The sequence below is a fragment of the Camelus bactrianus genome, chromosome 8 (assembly GCF_048773025.1).
Source record: "Camelus bactrianus isolate YW-2024 breed Bactrian camel chromosome 8, ASM4877302v1, whole genome shotgun sequence".
Classification (NCBI taxonomy): Eukaryota; Metazoa; Chordata; class Mammalia; order Artiodactyla; family Camelidae; genus Camelus; species Camelus bactrianus.
This window is the reverse complement of record NC_133546.1, coordinates 45,895,971-45,916,071: the sequence shown is the minus strand read 5'-3', so window position 1 is coordinate 45,916,071 and position 20,101 is coordinate 45,895,971. Positions and strand designations below refer to the sequence as shown.

General features: G+C 40.1%; 1 protein-coding gene across 5 annotated transcripts in view; it reads right to left on the bottom strand.

Annotated features, from left to right (window-relative positions):
* SCML4 (Scm polycomb group protein like 4) overlaps positions 1–20,101 on the bottom strand; it is a 127,633-nt gene that overhangs the window by 51,444 nt on the left and 56,088 nt on the right. For 2 of the 5 annotated variants that reach the window (XM_074368549.1, XM_010965381.3), the window contains one exon: positions 11,699–11,913. The exons of the other annotated variants lie outside the window; for them this stretch is intronic. In XM_074368549.1, the coding sequence (XP_074224650.1) occupies positions 11,699–11,854 (156 nt within the window). In that variant the 5' untranslated portion in view covers positions 11,855–11,913. The remainder of the gene's footprint in view (positions 1–11,698; positions 11,914–20,101) is intronic. 5 annotated transcript variants of the gene reach the window in all.

Sequence of the window (20,101 nt, the reverse complement as noted above, 5' to 3'; positions counted from 1 at the left end):
GCCAATGGCTGTGCTTTGCCTTGTTAAAGCATCGTGGTGGGATGAAGCAGAAGGGCAGAGGCGGCCCCTGCCAGCTGGAGTCTCAACCAAAGGGGCTGGGGAGTCTGGGATCAGCTCATCTTTCTTTTCCATTCACAGATCCAAAAATAAGGGCCTGGAGAGTTTCTTGCTCCTGCTGTCTTTCAGGGTAAGACCTCTCTAAGTCGTTTGTTAGAGAATCACTGCAAAGAGTTGGGAGGGGATTAGCTTGCAAACTAAAGTGTGTGGCCAGGGCACACTAAAGGAGAGGGGTCAGCTGATGTAACATTCAAGTATTTTTCCAGAAATATGCAAGTGTGGCAGAAACAGACATACTAACTACACAGTATTTGTTAGACTGATAGCAAGAGGTTGGTAAACGGAGGACAAAAAAGTGGTTGGGGGAGTATAAAGATATATGGAGACTGCACATCAGCAGAGGATGAAACAACAGAGAAAAATCTACAAATAAGGCAATGGGTACACAGCTTTTTGATCTGGGTTCCAGGTCCAGCTCGGCCCCTCACTAACCCTGTTCTAATCTCATTTTAGGGTTTTAGATTCTGCCTTTCCCAGGTGTAAGGTAAGAATAATAATATCTCCTCACAGGGATGTGGCGAAAATGAAGTGCAAACACTTAGCATAGGGCTAATGCAAAGTGAGAACTTAGTAAATATTTATTATGAAATTCCAGAAATACAAATGAGTTCCAAGGTTCTTATTTATGTAGCCATGGCAGGACAGGGAAATTGCCCATCTTTCTCCTAGAAACCACCTACACTTTCTTTACTTACCACTTGGGATCACATCTTCACAAATCCTTGCAGACCCACCCTCCTACCTTACACCTCACACAGATCCCCTTTAAGAAACATGTTCCCAATTCATCTTGCAATGGTTCCTAAGTATGGCTTAGGCAGGAGCTGCCCTTTTTAAGTTGCATCATTTAAGCTAAGTCTAAAAAAGGAAAAAAAAATTCACTCTATGAGGCACTTACTCAACTAATATTTATGGAGCATCTACTATATGCAGGAAACTATTATAGATGCTGAGAATACAGCTCTGAATGAGGGAGATAAGGTCGCTGTTCTCAATGAGCTAATGTCATAGCAGGAGGAGACAAACAGCACACAATAAGAATGTCAAATTGGGATAAGTACTACTCTAGGAAGTAAAATATAGTTATATGATAAAAAGGAACCAGGTGACCAGGGTAGGCCAATAAGGGGGTGACATTTACATCAAGATGTTAATGACAAGAGGGAGCCTGGGGAAAGAACCTTCCGAGCAGATAGAGTGGTCGGTGTAAGCCTCCTATAGCTTGGCTTCTTCAAGGAACCAGGAAGTTAGGGTGGCTGGAATTGTGGGCAAGAGGCAGAATGATGCAAGATGAGGTTAGCTAGAGCCAAATCATGAGGGCTCTCTCAGTCAGTGTTGTAGACTGATTCATGTCCCTCTCAAAAAGATATGTTTAAAAGTCCTAATCCCCAGTACCTGTGAATGTTACTTGACTTTGAAATAAGGTCTTTGAAGATGTAATCAAATTAAGATGAGGTCATACTGGATTAGAGTGGGCCCCAATGCCAATGACTGGTGTCCTTATAAGAAGATGGAAATTTGGACACAGACACAGACACACAAGGAGAATGTCCTGTAACCACAGAGGCAGAGATTGGAATGATGCATCTACAACCAAGGACTACCACAGATTATCAGAAACCACTAGAAACTAGAAAGAGTCGAGGAAGGATCATACCCAAGGACCTTCAGAGAGAGCATGGCCCTGCCAACAACTTGATTTCAGAGGTCTGCCTCCAGAACTGTTGTTTTAAGCCACTCACCACTTGTGGTACTTTATCACAGCAGCCCTAGTAAATAAAGTCAGTCAGATTAAGGAGTTTGTATTTTATTCTGAGAGTTATGGAAACAATTTGAGAATTTTAAGAAGGGAAAGACACAACCCAGTTTTTGTTTTATAAAGATAAGTATGGCTGCTCTATGGAGACTGTATGGGGATAGGGAGAGGCAAGGTGGAGAAAGGAACACTAGCAAGGGGTTTATCAGGTGGTCCAGGCAAGAGGCACTGGTGGCTGAAGTAGGGTGGGAGTAGTGGGTTGAAAGAATTGGTTGGATTCAAGGTGATGTGTGAGAGGAGGTGCAAAACTAAAGACAACTTCTAGATTTATTCACATAAACTTCGTTTGACAGTACAATAGTTTTAAACATTAGCATTTTACTTGTTGCTTATTTAGTTAACTTTGGGGAAGCAAGAATACTGGCTTGCCTCTAAGGTTCAAAACATTCCTCCTTTAATATTCAAGCAGTAAACCTTCAGACCAGGACAGAAAAGCTTCTGTGTAGAACTTCTGGGAGAGGACAAGAAGAGAAGTCGAGCATCCACATTTCCTCATATGGGAAATGGACACTAAGAACTGACATGACTTCACAGTGCCCAACGAGCTGCAAGGAAGTGGTGAGAACACAGGACCCAGATAGGACCGGGATTCTAACCCTGGTTCTGCCACCAACTCACATAAGACTCTGAGCAATCCGCTCAATGTCTCTGGGCTTCATCTTTCAAAGCCATTAAATAAGGGTAGAGTTGTGGTTTCTAAGTTCTCTTCCAACTCACAATGTTGTGTATGTACCTTGAGTTAGACTACTTTTGAAAGTATTAAAGAATTTGATGTAAAACCAGTGTCAGTGCCACTTTGAATGTTGATTAAAAGAGATGCGGTATCCTAAATTTCTTTGCTGTTTTGTTTCAGGGAATATAGAAAACTAGGTTATTTGGATCAACTGAAAATAACTACCAATAATGGATAAAATGTAAAGTTAGTAAAATTATTGAGGAGCTAATAATATACAAAGAAGAATTGGGCCCAAATATAGGTGAAATCTAGGCCTTGCAATTGCCATGGATCCCAGGGCTCACTCAAAGGGCTACAACCTCAGAGTAAAGGTGAGCCAGCTGTAAACTTGTCCTGCCCTACCCCCACCCCACCTGACTCTAAGGAAATCCCTGAGAAGATCTTGCCACAGGCCAGAGCTCACACAGATTTGCAGCCCAAATGCATAGAACTTGAGTGACCAAGAAAACTTCAGCCTGTGAAGTTAGTTTAAAAATTACCCTATCTGGCAGTGCTCCCAAGTACGTGGAAAAACAAACATAAATCATCTCTGGAGAAAGGCTCAAAGAAGTTCCCAAAATGACTTTTCAAAGTCAATGAATAGCACAACCCAAACACACAAGGAAGTAAGGAATCAAAGCAAGAATGAGCAATAAAAACACAGCAATAAACCCCAGAAATATTTAAGATATTTCAACTATCAGACTTAGATCATAAAAACAACTGTGATACTATGTTTAAAGATATAAAGGACAAGTTTGAAAACATCTCTGGTGAACAGAAAACTATAAAAAAAAAAAAGCATAGAAAATTTGTAAAAGAACTAAATTTAACTTCTATAGATGAAAAGTACAATAACTAAAATTAGAAACTAAATGGACAGATTTAACAGCATACTAAATGTAGCTCAAGAGAGAATTAGTGAGCCAGAAGACATGTCAGAAGAGATTAACCAAAAAGTAGCATAGAGACAAATACATAAAAACTATGGAGGAGAGGTTAAAAGATATGAATATGAGAAGTTTCAATATTAGAGTTTCAGAGAGAATGGAACAGAGGTTATATTTGAAAAGATAATGGCTGAGAATTTTCCAGAGCTGATGAAAATTCTAATCACAGTTTCCAGAAGCCCAACAAATCTTAAATAGGATGAATAAAAAAGAAATCCACAGGTAGACACAACAGAATGAAATAGTAGGACACCAAAGATAAAGAAAACAAAGCCTTCAAATTAGCTTAAAAAAATACAAAACCTTACAGGGAACACTCAAATAAGTTAAAAGGATAGCTGAGTTCTTTATAACAATGAGCCCAAAGACAAATGGAATAATATCTTCAATGTGTTGTATGGAAATAACTAACAACTAGAATTCTATACCCAGCAAAAATATTTTTTCCAAAAATGAAGATGTAATAAAGATACTTCCAGACAACAAAATCTGAGAGAATTCATCACTAAAGGATCTATATTACAGAGATTTCTAAAAGATGTACTGCAGGCAAATGGAAAGTGATCTCAGCTGGAGGTCTGATATACAAAAAGGAATGATGAATTTTTTAGAAGTGGTAAATAAGCAGGTGAATCTAAATGAAAATGACTGTACAAAACAAAAATAATTGCTTTGAAAGATTAAAAAAGCAAAAAAAATTAAAATGTGTAATGACAATAATATTCAAATGGGGAGATTAAAAAAAAGTGTCCCTAAGTCCTTGTATATCTAGGGAGAAACAAAGGTAAAGTTAACTTTAGGAAACTCTAGTAAGGAAGCATGCTGTAATTTCTAAAGCAATCAGTAATACAATAGAAAACAGAGTGCTTAACTTTCAAGGAGTAGAAAAGAATTATATACTTAAACATACAAAAGAATACAGGAAAGACAGGTAAAAAGAACACAGAATGAGTGGGACAAATAGAATATACAAAATACAGATTTAAACCCAAATTTATCAATAATTACTTTAAATAGACTAAATGTCTAGTTAAAAGATGAAGACTATTATACAGGATGCTATGGATTAAAGTGTGTCCCTCCCAAAAGATGTTAAAGTCCTAACCCCCAGTACCTGTGAATGTGACCTCATTGGGAAATATGATCTATGCAGATGATCAAGTTAAGATGAGGTCGTTAGAGTGGGCCCTAATCCAATATGACTGTGTCCTTATAAAAAGGGGAACTTTGGACACAGAGATCGACATGCACAGAAGGAAGACAATGTGAAGAAGCAGGGAGAATTCCATCCACAAGCCAAGGAACACCTGAGGCCGACAGAAGCTAGGAGACGGGGCTGCACCGGATCCTCCCTCAGGGCCTGCAGAAGGAGCCAACCTGGTAGACCTTGATCTCGGATTTCCAGCCTCCAGAACTGGAAGACAATACATTTCTATTGTTTAAGCCGCCCAGTTTGTTGTTATTTTGTTACAGCAGTTCTAGAAACCAATATACCAGATTCTATTTTTTAAAGTCATTTTCCCTCCTTTCCTTCCCCTCCCACCCCATCTGAGGATAGTTTTGTCCACGTCCCTGCCGTAGCTTTCCCTGGGGGCACATTCCTCCTTTACAGCTCACACTCAGTCTTCACACCAAACTCCCTCAGGGTTCTGAGGAGATGTTGCAGGGAGCAGAGCTAGGGGAATTTGAATACCCCACTGTGTTTAACCTCAGACTTTAGTCTAAAAACTTGCTTGTTGGGAATGCAAATCAGCTCCAACAACAAGAAGTTTGCAGCCAATGACCTAATTCCATTCCGAGGAGTCAGCCTGTTTCTGGGTCTACCCACACCTTTTTCTTCCTTCCCTGGGGAGAGATTAAACATGGAAGGGATGGACGGGCCAGTATCCTTTGGCCTTGAGGACGGCTTTGGCAACATGCCCCTCAGTCAAATCTGAGCTCCCAGTTAAACAATCTTTGCACTAAAACTTCCCCAGAAGAACAAAATTATCCAAATACAATATACTATCCTCATCATCATGAAGACAGAAGGGGATTCTCAGAGGTGGGAGGGAGTGATCCAGCTCTCCTGTGTCTTTCAGAAGTGCAAATGGCTCAGGGATAGGATGAGGATGCTGGAGCTTTCTCCCACCAACTCTGTTGGATTCAGACTCTCCTCTGGTTCCAGAGAGGCAGTGAAACTAGTAAAGTGCAGGGTGGGGCAGGGTGGGGGTTGGGGGGAGGTTTGCTGTGCTACTACTCTGCCTGGGTGGGGCTGGGAAGAATGGCTTAATTTCCTGCTGACAGTGGGGAGCCCAGAAAAGAGACAATGAAGATGGTATTCCATGGGTACTAGGAGACAGAAGGAAGAAAAATGAAAACAAAAATCACCATCACTGGGTAAAGTGGAATTCAGAAAAACAGAGCCATCCATGAGAAGTATGTATTGGAATGCTGTCCACTCTGCCCTGTGACCCCAACAATTTTTAGCAGAGACCACACATTTCAAGGAATGCTTGCTATGACTGAGTTTCTTACAGAGACTTGTGAGGGGACCAAGTTCTGTGCATCAACCGACATGGAATCAGCCCTGCAGATGAGAGGGGGACATGGGACATGCAGTTACAGGTATCCTGTGCATAGCAGAGCTCAGAGTAGTTGAGGGCTAGAGCAGCTTATTAATATTCACAAGAGATGATTGTTAAATTTTCGGGAATATTGCAAGTTGTTTGTTAAACACAGCAATTATTAAAAATTAAAGTGCATACACTTACAGAGTATTCAGTGAAGAATATTAAAGACAAAGATAATAAATACTCAAAACTCATCACTTTCTAATTATTTTACTGTTGCATCTGTGTGGAAATACAGTTACCAGTACGGTATTGTGACACTTTTTTACCAACTCCATATTCAGGGGTGTCACATCAGTGCCTTGGAACTGGCCATGCTGGGAATATTTACACCTTGGCAAATGCTTCAGACTAGGGCTAGATTAACTACTTTGTTGATTTACAGGCTTAAGAGAGTAATGGAAAATATGTTTAAAACGCAAATTAAACTTAAAAGTGTGTCTTGTCTGTAGCTGTTACACTGTGAATCACACAAAAAAACCAAAACATTTTGTTTTCACAAAGAAGTTTCAGCAAAGAAGTAAATCACATCCTTGACAAATGAGCGAAGTTCCAACACACAACCTTACTGTTTACATTTCTCTTACTCCTTAAGATAAGCAAAAAATATCAATGAACATTCATGTCAGAGTTATACTCGAAACGCTGGTCAGGAAACATTCACAAGATATCTCTGTCCCAGATCCACTGCTAAGCCTCACCGCTGACTTTTGCTCCAGCCCTGGGGTGAGGGCAGGGGCCCACAGAAGACCCTAGGAGAGACATTCCCTGCCCTAGGTGCTACACAGTGTTAAGGCCAAGGGAATGGCCCCTGCCTTGTGCATGTGTAATCATTTTCCCCCACGGGCCACAGGTGGTACTTTATACCCATTACCAGCAAGAGGAGGACCTCGAAAATAAGCACAGGAAGGGTTATCAGAGATCCATTCTTTCCTTCCATACTATTAGGCTATATTTAATGTTCACAAATATGACTCTAAGGCAATACAAGACCTGGATAATCAAAGAAGCATTGAAGCCAATTCAACAGTTCTAATAAAAACATTTTAGAAAGAGGCTTTAAAGAAGTGTTGAAACAAACAAAACCCCTTCTACTTAAGTTTGAATATTCTCTTAAATGAGATTTTTGTGAACTTCACATTCTTGTTACAGTGTCAAGAACACATATTTTTCAGGGGGTGAAAAAGGACAAAAATAAGAAAGGAGGAACACAACAAAATGTTGCATTTACCCATGTTCTTTAGAAAATTATTTTCTTTATAAAGTGAATTTTCCAGTTAATGGAAGGCTGTCCTTTAAATACTTAGCAGAGGTTGCTGGTTTTTCCCAAATATCCATGCTCTCTTCTTCCTTTATTAATAGAATTCCTGAATTTTAGCTCATCATCTGGTCACCCAGCACTATATTTTCCTGCCTCCTGTGGAGCTAAGTGTGGCCAAGTGACTCAGTTCTGACCAGTGAGCTGCAAATGTAAGTGTGTGTGCAACTTTGGAGGTTTCACCCTTACAGGGAATGGCGTGCCTTCCACCTCCTCTGTCCCCATTCTGCAGGCTGGACTGGTAAGATCGTGGGAACTGGAGGAACCATTTTAGAGCATGAGGTAGAGACTTCACGTTAAGATAGCAGAGCAACAATATAGAAGGAGCCTGGGTCCTCAACATCACGTAGCCATTGAATCATGAGTAACATGAGAGAGAAATTAGTTTCTATCTTTTTAAAGCCATGTTATTTGGCCTTTGTTATAGCAACTGAATTTATATGCTGAATGATAACAATTACTAACATTTTAGAACATTTTAACCATTTGTTTTTAATATTTCAGGAATGATATTCTTTCCAGAACATTTACACTTCTCTTAGCTCATTAAATGAAGCAGACAGAAAATAATCTACTCATTTTTTGAATCATAATTACTATTCTGAAAAATAAGGTAAAGTTGTAGAGGACTGCTGGCCCTACAGGCCATGGGATTTGGTTAATTCATGACTAACTATCAAGGATCAAATAAGAAAAAATATATAAAATACTCAGGCCCAGAGCCTCAAATGTAGAAGTGCTAATAGGTGCTACTTATAACTATTATTACTATTAGTATTAATTATTATTGTTGTCTGTTGGGGACAAATGGCTATCTTAAAAACCCAGCACTTTTTCCTTCCTGCTTAAATCATAAGGACACAGAAGCTGAAAATCCCACCATTTGGAGCCATTATAATCAGCTGTGTCTACAGAATGGCAGCTAGGGTTTGTCCTTAGCGCAGACCCTCTCTATCTCTTTAAAAAAGACCTCAGTGGTCTCTCTAGTCATGAAACGTAAGGAAAATCTACCTGATGACTTTGGGGAGCCTCTGAACCAAGGACCTAAATCAACAGCAGGTGCCTCAAACTGAGATGTAAATGTTCTGTTTGATAATGAAGAAGGTTGTTCTAGTGGCAGAGTATGGCTCTTCAGAGAAAACATGATGTTAAGAGGTTTTTGCTTCCTTTGACTGGGGTGAGAAGTGGGCAGTAAGGCCATAAAATGATGCTCTCACAGCAGTGAGCATGCCCCAGCAAAGTGGCTGCAGGCAGGGCTAAGAGACATGGCCAGATGGGCCCTGGGAGGAGGAATGACCCAAGAACTCTGGAGCGCTGACATCTGACTGCCAATTAAGCTCTTCCTGTTCCACCTGTAATTTGTTCGTGCTACTCTCAAGACTCAGAGAAGGGGTTAAATGTCACAGCCTGTGTTAGCTGCACTTAGGTCTTAAAGGGAGAGGTTTGTGCCCATACTTGGACCAGAGAGTCCACATGTGCAGGGGCACAGAGGTGACTGACAGAGCAGCTTGGGACAGCACCAAGCAAGAAGTGACAAATGTCACCCAGCACAAACCTGTGACATAATCGGCACAGCCAGGAATCCTCAGAATCTCCTGGGGAAGAGCTGCCAAAGTCTCAACACCTACAATTTTATTATGATAATATTGTTAACATAAATGTATGATAATAATGTTTTGGTATAAAAAAGTTATATTGTTATTTATTATTTTATAACATTGATAATATTATTGTGTATCTTATTGTTCTATATTATTAATGTAATATCATATAATTATACTTTCAGTATCCAGCTGTGTGTGCAGTCTTCTCCCCCAAATATCTTCCTCTTCAAATCAAAGGCTATTAAGCTGCGATAATCAAGCTTGTAAGAAATGTGTCTACAATAAAGGTAAATAGACTCAAGGGAGGGCTTGGAAGCATTTTCTTACTAATAAAATACAAGATCTTTAAGGGTAGAGCAAGTAATATCTTATTTTGCTTGCTCAGGATTTTTTTTTTAAACATCTTTGTCCCAGATAGTTAAAATTGCCAAATGAGTGGCCATTTGGTAAATGGAATGAAACTGTACAGTTTCCTTGTTGGTTTCTCCACAATTAAAACCCTTCTGTTAATGGTAAAATGGGGCTTTGGGGGTCTAAGAAATTGTCAAAATACAACTAGACAGACTTAATAGGTTGCTAACTTTATTTTGCCAAGTAAGGACATTTTTAAAAAATTACCAAACCCTCACAACACATAACACTTTATAAAATAAACTTTAACACCAAAATAATAGGAAGCAGACATTTTATAATAAAGGGTGATCCTTAAAGTGGAATCATTTTAGCTTTATAGGTCCTTTCAGACATTTTCTCCTGTCACCACCATGAATGGGTCGGAGCTTCATGCAGACTGGCACCTGGTTTAGAGCCATTCTTCTCAAACACAAAGCCCATGGCTTGGGGAGCTATCTGGGAGCTGCTGGCCTGAAATAATTCCCACACATTTCCCCAAATATATGGGAGGTGGACTGAAGGAAGAGCTGTGGCCTGTTGTCCCCAGAAAAAAGACTCTGAGGCATGGGAATGAGCCCCACTTGCCACGTGTAGGACCCATATGTCGGCTAACTGTCCCCAAATATTTCTTCCTGCCCTGAGCTGCCTCTAAGTGTTAGGAGCATTGAAAATTGCCCTTTTCAGGAGACAGGAAAATTGCAAAGCTGGGTTCATTCCATGGAGTGAATTTCCATTTTTCCTGGCCCCAGAAATGCTGTGTCTGTCGGTAATTTTCATTCTTGGGTCACAGCTCCCAGGGGAGCAGGAGAAAGGCCAAATAGGAGAGAGAAGTTTTTAGTGTGTTTCTTCAGATCCTGGATTTGCTCCCTGGCTCTATAAACAGAAGGGCTGTCCTGCTCCAGACTTCCAGATGCAATTCCCAGACCCCAGCAACCACACAGGTAGCCGAGCAGGGAGACCTGCCCTGGGCCAGCTCCGGGAGACACAATTCTGAAGCCGGTGTGCCCATGAGAAACAGGAAGCTCTCTTTGTTAGAAAAATAACCAGTGACAGAAGACTTTACTTCAAGAGATGGCTGAGTAAAAGCTTCTTTTACTAAAACCAATGACCCTCAAATAACTTTGACTCACCTTCCCCCCACCTACTGTGTCTATTTTCCAGCAGTTGGAAGAACTGTGGAGAACCAAAGGGATAGAGGATGAATTCATTACCATTTCTTCCGGAAGCTTTGTCTTTCTGCTGACCTGAAATAATTTCCATACATTTTCCTAAATATATGGGAGTTAATTGCCAATTTGCATTTTGGTTTGAGATTCAGATCTCAAGATGGAAACATAAGCTCTTTATTTCCAGAAAAATAAATGAAGGAAAACTTCTGAAGCTCATTTTCTAATGCCCGAAAGGCTCGTGGAAAACAACTCAATGGTCTTTCTTCTCTAGCAGACTCTTCAAAAACATCTTAGAGGAGAAGCTTTCCCTCGGGTTTGGGTTGCTTTATGTGATTTCAGTTCCATCAGAGGTTTTATTCTCCACCCCGCAGCCTTGCCAAGTCATTAATTCTTGAAAGAGTAACGGGATTTTTATTTTGCCTGATATGCCTGGTTGCAGCCAAATTTGACGTCAGTGCCTTTTGTAAGCAGGAAACTATGAATTAACACCCTGAATGATGAGTCCCCTTGTTGAGGCTCCGTTTGGGGAAAACTCTTCACGTCCTTTGCCACTAGCTTGCTCTCATTATTAATTTAAATGTCTCAGGAACATCATCTGCTTCTACTAAAATTAATGACAAATGAGTTCTGGAAAGTGACTTCAAGAGCCGCCCTCGTAAGAACAGTCAGGGGAAAGCTCAGTGTCTGAAACGCTAATTGAGATGCGAGGTTTAATAATGTGTGTTTAGCTATGACCCTAAAATCTGTTCGCCTTACAGCTTTCCCCATCTGGTGTAATTTGCTTTCTCCACTTGTAAAAATGCACACAACAGCGACAGCATGCATTGTGCACCGTGTTGCTACAATGAAGCCTCGTCTGTCACATGCTTCACTGAGAGAAACTTATTTCTCATCCTGTCTTTACCCTGCTTCCAACCTCTCATCACATTTTGCATTGGAGTTCTGCCCAAGCACCATGCCCCAGCCCAATCCCACTCTGGAGAAAGGAGATGATGGAGCCGTACCTTGTACCCGGGTTTCCGCCCTCTTTTCTTTGGGATCTTCACTGCTGGTAAAGAACCAGCTGAAGCAGAATAAAGGTTATGAACTGCCATCTTCATAGGTGTTGAGTGAAGTGGGGGTCGGCCTCTCTTTCTCCCCGGGATCCTCTGAGACTGCATGTCTGCTGGTGCCAGTCTTACAGAAGGAAGTGACAGATCGCTCACAGGCAGAAGAGGTGCTAAGAATTAGTCCAGACACAAAGCAAAACAAAAACAGAAGTGTTTGTTTGGTTTGCAAGGCAAACATGGATCCAGTTTGGTGATTTTGGCCATAACTACCCCTTACAGGAGGGGAAGACCAAATACAAGAAAGCCAGGCACCAGGACTTTTAAAGTCTGGCTCCTGGTATAATTTCAAGGATAGTGAATTTCCATGGGACTATAGTGAGGTAGGGAAGATACTAGCTAGGTGGAGAGGACAATAGATTCCCAGCAACAAGCACAACTGACAGTGTACCAGCAATGAGACAACTTTATCTACCTGTGTCTCAGTTTCCCAGTTAGTTCAACTGTGAACTGAAGCAATAACAGTATTAAATAAACATAACCATTTTCTAACACCTATCCCTTTGGTTGGGTAACAAATTGTTACGACCTTTTTTCCCCATGAAAGAAATTTAACAGCACAAATCCATTGTATTAAAGTTGATTACATCCCTCAATCAAAATGTGGACAGAGATTTGCTTACAAAGATGCTAATTTTGACACAATTCAGAACTGCAAAACTAAATGGATACAGCCCAATAACAAGCAATAGGGGAACTGCAAATACACCTACAGAATAAAACAATCAACTAGTAAAAAGCCTTTAAAAATACTCTTTTTAATGATATGATGTTGAGTGAAAAAGCATCACACAAATTTCACATAAAAGTTATCTCATCTATGCAAAAATTAATGTGGTGAAAAAGTGGAAAGAAATGTGCTAAAATGCCACCAATGGCAAAAATGGGAGGGCTATGGGTAATTGTTCACCATGTATAAATCCTTTCCCCCAAGAACTATAATATTCTTAGCAATAAGAATACTGAGAATAAGCTTCTCAGGTAGAATTGGTTAAACCCTGCAGCAAGAGATAGTTGATCAACTCCAACCCAGAGAACACAGCTGTATCATGAGCTTAATGACCAGATTTCCTGGAATGTTCAGAAATGTGACAAGTGGGACAGAACTTTAGACTTTTATTCAGAGGTAATGTTAGGTGATAAAATTCACTTCTGGGCATATCTAACAGTGGAAATGAGAGGCTCTTGCTAAAAAGGCTGCAGAAAGAGATGGGAGAGATGATGGAAGCAATCCCCATACCCTGGTCTGGATAGCACTGCAGGGACCACATTGCTTTGCACAGGAAGGAAAATATCAAATAGTGGAAATTCTTTAAAATATGACAGGGGAAATTTGGGGTATCATCTATAGAGATCACTTTGTTAATTCTCTAAATGTTAAGGTACTTTATCAATCATCTTGATTGTTCTTGGAAATATAATATCTAGTAAATATTGCTTTAAAACATAAGTGTATTTATTGACTGCATTGTTAACTATTTCAGATAGCTGGATGAGCTGTTGAGGACACCAATCTTCCCTGTTTTTGTCAGTTTAAAAAAATACTATATCTCATTGATTCTAAGATGGATATTTTTTCATACATTAACATCTTTGAATAACGATATACCATAAAGAACTGCAAACATGTCAGAATTCCACAAAGAGCATTTTTTTTCTTTCTTAGTGGTACATGAAATAATGATATGTGATACAATTAAAGACATTCTGATGTCAAGGAGTCATGATCAATGCAGATAAACTCGTATGTAGACAAACAGGTAAACAAAGGACATCAATTTCTAGATTTAGTGTTTCAACTGCATAGTGCCAACAAATACCCAAATATTTGTTTTCAAAAGAGATGCTTTTAAAAACATTGAAAAACCACAAATGTTTATTTAATAAGATTTTTGCAATGTGAAGCTTTATATGAGTCCCATTTTGAACTATCATGATCAAGTTTCTGCTTTTTCATTATTACTTTACCTTTGGACTTTGGAAACAGGAATTTTTCCTAGTCTAGGACATGTTTTTCTTCCTTTCTACTTGATTCTAGTGAGGAGATTAGCAATGTATTCACTAACATCAAGATCAAAAGTCAACAACAGAAAACCCACAATCAGAGAAGGCATTGAATCTCTTTCCTCTTGTGGAAATGGGAGTCCTGGAAGGGTCACTTAGCTGCACCCCTTCCCTGGTGCATTGGGATACTCTGCTAAATGACATACTCCCTCACAAAGCCCTTCTTGTTGAATAGGTTTTGAAGAGTAAAGGAAGGGTAATAAACTAGTTAGCACATTACCCTAAGAATTTGTATCACTCAAAATTACACTTAAATATCCTCAAGTTTCTCAATATGTCAAAAATAATTTCCTAGGAAAATGTCATCTTTTAAACCAGATCTTTTGTTCTACTTCCCTCTCCCAAGTGGGAGGAAAAACCAGGACTTGTGCTATCTTCCACTTCCTTCTATAGAAGCACTTCCATCTCAGGAGTATGAAGGACTTTTCCAGGTAACTACACCCTATCAATGAACTTCCTGCTCATGGAGAAACAGTGGAGTATTTTTAGTGGAATACTAAGTACCACGGTGGTTGGGAAGATACTTGGAGATAGAAAGTCTTCTCACAGTCTCCTCAGTTCACCACACCTGAGCGATTACATTTTCATCCATCAATCAGGAAGATGCTATTCTTCAATTTCTTGTTACAAATAAATCCAACTTTAAGTAATGGGGACAGAAAGCTTTTAAAAATTAAATAGGTTATTTTAACCATTGGGGAGTCTCAAAATATCTTCTTGGAATAATTTTAAAGAGTTGGGGGAAAGCATTTACAAAATGGTTCTTTCAATAACAGATCCAGACACGTTAGAAAAGATGGTGGCAAAAGTGCAGGGTCTCCAAATTCTCCCCTTCCAAAACTAAGACATGAATTTTAGAAAAGTAAAAATAGCAATGATCAATACTGAAAATAAAGAAAGGCCCCAATCTTGAAATGCAGTGGAAACAAAATAGATGGTTTTTAAGGAAAACATAACCATGGATGATACATAATCACAATTTATCAAATGTTTAAAGAAAAGGTCAAAACTAATAGCAAGGGAAAATATTCAAAGATACATTAAGAGGCTGTCATCATCTATGAAACGCCTCTCTGAGTCACAAGAAAATTTCTTTAAGAATAAACAACAAAAATATCCTAAGGAAAATTAAATACTCAAGGGAAAAGGGAAAAAAATCTATAAGCATTTAGTCAGAATAAATAGACCGTTTACAAAGGTTGAAAATAAATAAAAATCTGAGGAAACTATTTGCTGTATATGGAACAAACAAAAAGTTAATACAAAAACTCCTTAAAATTATTAAAATAAATATGAACACTCCAATAGAAAAATGGGCAAAGGACACAGAATTCACAAAACAGGTGGGGAGGGTGGCAGGGACGGTTGCAAAAGGAAAGAAGAAAAGAAAAGGAAGGAAGGAAGGAAAGAAGAGAGGGAGGAAGGAAAGAAGAGAGAGTGGAAGGAAGGGAGGGAGAAGAGGAAGAAAGAGCGAGAAATAAATGATCAGTGATTTCAAAAAAAGATCCTAAACTGCATTGGTAACCTCTCAAAAAGTAAATTGAGATATCATTTCTCAATTTTATCAGATTGATAAACATGAATAACCCTGACAATCCTTCACGCTGGGGAGGAGGCAGAGGAAATTCCCATTTACTGGTGGTAGAGGTAGAAATTGGCTAACTTTTCTGGAGGACAGTTTGAAAATCACTCACAAACTTTATAAGTGCACACTTCCTAATCTAACTCCTAAGGATTTATCCTAAGAAGATAATCTGCGAAGAACATAAAGATATATGGCCAAGGATATTCTTCAAACATTGTTTATAATAGTAAAATACTGAAAGCAATCAAAATGCCTTCTAAAACAACTTCAGTTTAGCAAATTATTTCACATTCGTAAAATGGAATATTTTGTAACTTGTGTGTATATACATTTATACGTGCATATATAAAGATTGCAAAATAGCATTTATACTGTGATTCTATTCATATCTTTTTTACACATACAGATATAGATAAATCTGCATGTGTTTAGGCATAGAAAGAGGTCTAGGAAAGGTAACTATCAAAAATGTCAATAGTAGTTATCTCTGGGCAGAAAAATACTGAAAGATGTTTTTGCTTTCTTCTTTGTACTTTTTGCATTGTTTGAATTTTTTTAAAACATAGGTAAAAAAACAGTATAAATGGAAAAATAAATCATGAGTGAATAATTCTCATTCTCTGGAAGTTTCTACTGGAAATTTGTGCTTCTTTAGATGGTCTTTTGTTTTCTTGTTTTCTAATGGTTTTAGCTTCTAAGCCACAGAACTTCACTGCTTTAACATCTTAAATAAATTGTTAACAAAAAGGCAAAAAGACTTTGTCATCAAAAATAACAGAGAAGGTTGTTTCAGAGCCAAGAAGAATGCCCATAAACAGATGGTGGACAAGGGTGTTTCTCTGGGACTTGAGAGAACCAGCTTACCGCCCTCACCCTCCTTGATACCACCTCTCTCAGGCCCTTCCACCAAGGGACCTGTTGGCACCTGTAGGTTGGGACCTGTAGGTTATTGCCCTTCCCACAAAGATTTCCACCCATCTCTAAAAACCTTTAAAGACCTCAAATGCTGTCTAAAGACATCTGCGCCATGGACACAGAATGTGATACAACCAACTATATAAATCATTTGAAAACTGTCAAAATCCTGAGGTATATATGATCCCTCTGAGTTTCTCTGCCTTCAGTTGTGAACTTCATTGAATACAGACTGTCTCAGTTCATCCAGATTTGGAAGCTGTGTTGGAGCAGAGCTTTAGTAAACATTAAAACAGTCTGTCCCTAGAACAACTTAACATTCAAGTCTCTAAATCTCCAAGGTATAACCTTTAAGCAGTTGTCATATCCTGACAACATATTAAACCAAGTGATTAGCCACTGGTTTACTAAGTCTCTCTCTTCTTAACAAAACAAGGCTTGGCTAGAAATATTACAGCTGAAACCAAGAGAAACTAAGATCTGGTCTATGAATTTGGGGATGACAGTTTACCTTTTAGTCTTGCAAATCTAATACATATAAATCAAGGTCCTGGCTAACGGTGCTTCATCAAGGTAAAGAACAAGGAATTATCAAATTCAAAGCATACACCAATTCCATGGGGCCATTGAGTCACCTAATTCAATCCTGAGGCATGTGTTCATGTATCCACTCATTCATTCACTCTTTCATGTATTAATTCATCCAATAAGCATCTGTTGAATATGCAGTGAATGCCAGGTATTGTGCATAGGCACTTGGGTTACAGAAGAGGAGAATAAACAAGACACATCTCCTAAGATATTCACTATGGAGAAGCAGACAAATAAGGAGGCAATAATAATACATGAGATAGATGGTGTAACAAAGGCTTCCTATGAAATGCTATGAGAACACCAAGAAGGAAAGAAATCGGTTCTTTAACAGGGTTAGAAAGAGTGGAGGCAGGAGAAGCACAAAAATGTGACATCAGAACTAGGATTTACCCAAGTGGAGCAAGCTAAATGCCCAGAGCTGGCAATAAAGCAGGTTCGTGCAGGGATGTTTGGCGGTACATGGAGAAGTGTTGGGCCAGACAGACTGGAAGCAGGACCGTTGGCTTTCTGTTGTTTCTAAAAGTACTGAGAGGAGGCAGTTACAAGGATCTCTAGCCATCTAATGGACTTGAGATCTTTTCCTTCTATTAACTGCATGGGATGGGTTCCTGACCTTGGTGTAACGCTCTTTCTCGCTGTTATTTTAAAAGTACAACTGGAATCCTACTTTCTCTTGTTCTGGGGTACTGTGTTGAATTCACCATAAACCAGTCTCTAGTGTCATTCTCTTGCTAGCAGCCTTGTACACACCCTAAAACCCATGGCTCCTCAGGCTGCTTAAGTCTGTATGTGAGGTGGTTTCCAGCAATAAGGATGTGCCTTGGCATCTCACTAATTCAACCACTCTCCAAGGTGGTCCAAGCCCTCCTTCTTCAGAGATCTTTCCTTCTCCATGTGCTTCTCTCTCCCTTCTCTCAACTCCTTCCCCACCTGCACCACCAGTTGCTGTGGGCACTGATTAAATGATTATTCATATGGTTTTCTCATTGTTTCAGGCACATGAATGATTTCTGTACATTCCTGGAAGCCAGGGGCCATGTTTCTTTCATCTGTCATTCTGCTCTTCAGAGCACCTGGTGCAATGTTGCCCCTACAGAGTGCACCTGGCACTTGTGGCAAGACCATTTGCCATGGAGTCTGCCATCTCCCTTAGGCTAAGGGCCCACAGCTATGCTCTCATATGTTTTAATTTTGGATAGAAATAGATCAACTTAATAGAACACTTTGATGGTCAATGAAAGCTTCATACCATGAGAAGAGGGACAGCAACATAATCAGTTGAATGGAGAAAAGTAATTCCCTTAATATACATTTTTCTCCAATTCTGTCACAAAAATTGGGCCAACAGAAGCCAAAACCAACACTCACATGGACTCACTCCTAGCACTCACTTTTTGCTCTCTGATACTATTTTCCACTTGAAATGAAACCAAAACTCCTCAGCTGATTCTATATCTTGGGGAGAGAGAAAGGTCAAAATCAGCGTGGAACATTTTATTATTACCAGACAAGGATGACTTTAAGAGTATCAGGGGTGGTGTTAAGAGGACAAAGAAGCAAGCTGTAACAATTTATGAATCAGCAATTGTAATAATAACAACAATGGTAAGATAGTGAATTGAAATAATTGTCTGTGAAAGGTTCTTCATGATACTCAGGAGACTAAGCTAAGGTGCACCAAACTCTAGAAGTAATTGTTTTAATACAATAGAAGGGAGAAAAGAATAAAGTATAAGTTATTTTTGTTGATTTTAATAAGTATGCGAGGGCTTATCTACAGGTATTTTGTTCCATTAGTTGCATACTGATATGCCCTTGTCTTTCCATGTTTACGTACACAGGAGTGAGCACTAAGGTATTATAAATAAGCCAATTTCTTCCGGAAAAATAGAAATTGACCTAGGAATGAAAGGACTGGTCAGCCCCAGTTGTCCCACAAAATAACCAGGTAGAAAGTGGGTTCAACAGAATGTTTAAAGATGATGAATAATTTAAATGTCTTTAGGGGAGTTTTAATGTGTAGACTTATACCCTCAACCCCTAGAGATGAAGCTTCTAGACATGCCTAGTAAGTATATGGAGACTCCAAGACACACATGTCTCCTTCTCCACAGCCAGAACTCCCCACTTTGCTACTGGGTAGATGCAGGGGCTTCCTGCCTCTGGTAACAGGCTGTCGTCAGCTGTGAGGGAAAATTCTAAAGCCTGTCACATCCATTCCACCCTTGGCTGAACTTACAAAAGCCCCTCCCTCCCTAAAACTAGAACCTTCCCTGCATCCAGTAAGGGTGCAGCAGCCAGGGTGATAGAGAGCCAAAATTCATATACTTAAGGGGAAGGAGGAAAGATGCATGAAGCAACAGCAGAGAATATGTACCTCTAAGTGGGGGAACACCCAGTTCTGGCCCTGCTCCTAAGCAGAAGAGAAATAGAGACCGGTCACTTAACCTCTCTGGGCCTCTGCCCCCCTCACCTGTGCAGGTTTAGATCTCTAAGCTTTCTGGGGAGCAAAGTGGACAGATTCAGGCAGCTGGGGGACAATAAGCCTTTGTTCAATCCAAACAGTTTCTTCCAAGAAACATCAGAAAGAAGAGCACTGGGCCCCCATGTCCCTTGCCCCACAGGACAACACACAAGCAAGGGGCGGGATGGCTGCACCTGGCTGCTCAGGAGCCACCGAGCAGCAAGATGTAGTTTCAGAGGCAGCAGCTGAACCCAAATGCAGAGCCAGGCCTCAAAGCTGCTCAGCACCCAGGAGGCAGTGAGAGGCTGTCCCACAGCAGCCTCTGGGCCAAGAGGGAGGCAGCAACTCCTTGCAGGCCTCTCACGTGCTTCTGGTCTGAGAGGATCGCAGGGCTTCTGCCAAGACTAACATCAGCTTGGCCAAGCCTTGCCTGGTGGTCTCTGTGGAGATATGCCAAGTTCCTGGGGTGCCCTGACCGAGCCAGCCCGCACACTCCTCTCCTGCCTTCGAGAAGCTAATCACTGAGGAGGAGAGAAGAGATATTTGTAGTGAAATGGCAGGACAACAACTTGAATCCTAAGAATGAGGACCAAAGGGCCCATGACGCGCAGAGAGAAGAGGTCTGTGGGGCCGAGATACTGGGGGCCACGTAACAGCTAAGGGGAAGTCAGCATTCGGG